This window comes from Phoca vitulina, unplaced genomic scaffold (genome assembly GCF_004348235.1).
Source record: "Phoca vitulina isolate PV1807 unplaced genomic scaffold, GSC_HSeal_1.0 scaffold25, whole genome shotgun sequence".
Classification (NCBI taxonomy): domain Eukaryota; kingdom Metazoa; phylum Chordata; class Mammalia; order Carnivora; family Phocidae; genus Phoca; species Phoca vitulina.
In genome coordinates, this window is record NW_022589728.1 from 18483920 (window position 1) to 18486242 (window position 2323).

The following is a 2323-nucleotide window of genomic DNA, read 5'->3' on the forward strand; positions in this document are numbered from 1 at the left end:
GTTCTTGACCTCCCCTGAAAATGCTACTGTGGCTAGGAAGCACCTTTAATGTAAGGTGGCGTTGGTTTTTATATATGCCAGATTTTAAAGCAGTGAGCCTTTCCCATTTTTTTTTAAGAGCACAAAGTGTGGGTTATTTGTCATTGTTATCTGAATAAAGCACCTTTAGCAGTCCTAACAACAACAGCAACAACAAAACTGATGGTATTTCACAGACTTACAGGATGAAAGGAAGACCATCAGTTTCATTAAGGAATGTAAAGAGCAGGAGGAATCTCTTTTCTGAGGGACAAACAACATATCCCTGCTCAAGATCATCCACTGTTGCATTAGCTTTATCGTCATCAACACCAACATACAATGGCTCCTTTTTCAAAGAAATCCTTGCCAAGTCTTCAACTTTTTGAGTTTGTGTGGCAGAAAAGAGCATGGTTTGCCTGCATCTTGGCAGAAGTTTAATAATCTGTTTTAATTCCTCTTCAAACCCAACATCCAAGATACGATCAGCCTCATCAATAACCAGACACTGCAGATTTTTATACATAAACCCTGGGGTATTCTGCATGTGGTCCAGGAGGCGGCTTGGGGTGACACGATGATGTTGATCCCATTACCGAGTTTCTGTGCTTCAGCAGATCTGCTGCTGCCGCCCATTATCAACCCGTATGTGTGGACATGGTGCGTCATCAGCTCCTTAAGAACACCGAAAGTCTGCATGGCCAGTTCCCTAGTAGGTGAGAGGATAAGAACTCCAGTTCCATTCCTAGGCATGAACTTTAACTTGACAATGAGTTCGACTGCAGGGATGAGAAATGCCAGCGTTTTGCCACTGCCTGTTTTTGTGGCCACTAGAAGATCCCTGCCTTCTAGAAGTGGTCTGATACTTTTATGCTGAATTTCAGTCATGTTTGTAAAACCCATTTCTTTTATTGCCGTCAGGGTGTTCTCATTGACAAGATTACTAAGAGAAGCAAATGAAGTATCCTCAAAAGCTCCTGTCAGTCCCAGGGGTAGGCTGGGCATTTCACTGTCCTCTTCCTGATCATCTGGCTTCTCCACACTGTTTTCTGTCTCTTCAGGAGCTTGGGCCCCTTCTTCAGAGTCCCCTTTGTCTTCAGTTTTCACTTTTTTGGTATCAGGCCCAGCATCATCCACCATTTTTCTCTTTTTCTTCTTCTTTTTTTTGGATTCTGAATTGGGAGGCTGTGTTGCTGCTTCTCCATTGATTATTATGGTAGATTTCTTCTTTTTTTTTTTTTTAACTTGTACAGTTTCTGCTGTTTCTTTAGCTATCTCTCCATTCTGGGCTTCTGACGAGCCCACATTCACAGACTGTTTTAGGGATTTTTTAACCTTCCCACCTCCCACTGTTTCTTCAGACACATCTCTGTTTTGGGTTTCCGATAAGCTCACATCCGAGGCCTCCTGGAGCTTTAAGTTTCACTGGCGCAATTTGAGGTTCCATTTCTCGATCTTCTTGCGCAGGAGTTTCACGGGTAGATGGGACATGTTGTCGGTGAAGCGTCTCCACTGCAGTGCCACAACTCGGCTACCCACATCGTTAGTTTCTGATGTAGTGTTCCATGATTCATTGTTTGCGTATAACACCCAGTGCTCCATGCAGTACGTGCCCTCTTTAATACCCATCACCAGGCTAACCCCTCTAAAACCCTCAGTTTTATTTTTTTATAGATTTTATTTGATAGAGAGAGACATAGTGAGAGAGGGAACACAAGCAGGGGGAGTGGGAGAGGAGAAGCAGGCTTCCCGCTGAGCAGGGAGCCCGATGATGCGGGGCTCCATCCCAGGACCCTGGGATCATGACCTGAGCCAAAGGCCAACGCTTAACGACTCAGCCACCCAGGCGCCCCCCTCAGTTTGTTTCTCAGAGTCCATAGTCTCTCATGGTTCATCTCGCTCTCCGATTCTGCCTTCATTTTTCCCTTCCTACTATCTTCTCCTTTTTTTTTTTTTTTTTTTAACATACAATGTATTATTTGTTTCAGAGGTACAGGTCTGTGATTCATTAGTCTTACACAATTCACAGCGCTCACCATAGCACATACCCTCCCCAATGTCTATCACCCAGCCACCCCATACCTCCCATCCCCACCACTCCAGCAACCCTCAGTTTATTTCCTGAGAAGTTAAAAAAAAAAAAGAATTCCTATCAGTGAGATCATATGATACTTGTCTTTCTCTGATTGACTTATTTTGCTTAGCATAATACCCTCTAGTTCCATCCACGTTATTGCAAATGGTAAGATTTCATGTTTTTTTGATGGCTGCATAATATTCCATTGTGTGTGTGTGTGTGTGTGTG

General features: G+C 43.7%; 2 protein-coding genes across 2 annotated transcripts in view; both read right to left on the reverse strand.

Moving 5' to 3' along the window:
- LOC116642957 (ATP-dependent RNA helicase DDX18-like) overlaps positions 1 to 1567 on the reverse strand; it is a 2590-nt gene extending 1023 nt beyond the window's left edge. Inside the window, 3 exon segments of the mRNA XM_032421608.1 lie at positions 200 to 247; positions 249 to 591; positions 594 to 1567. Of these exon segments, the coding sequence (XP_032277499.1) occupies positions 200 to 247; positions 249 to 591; positions 594 to 1509 (1307 nt within the window). The 5' untranslated portion in view covers positions 1510 to 1567.
- CPA6 (carboxypeptidase A6) overlaps positions 1 to 2323 on the reverse strand; it is a 524483-nt gene that overhangs the window by 85825 nt on the left and 436335 nt on the right. The gene's annotated exons all lie outside the window — the stretch shown is intronic.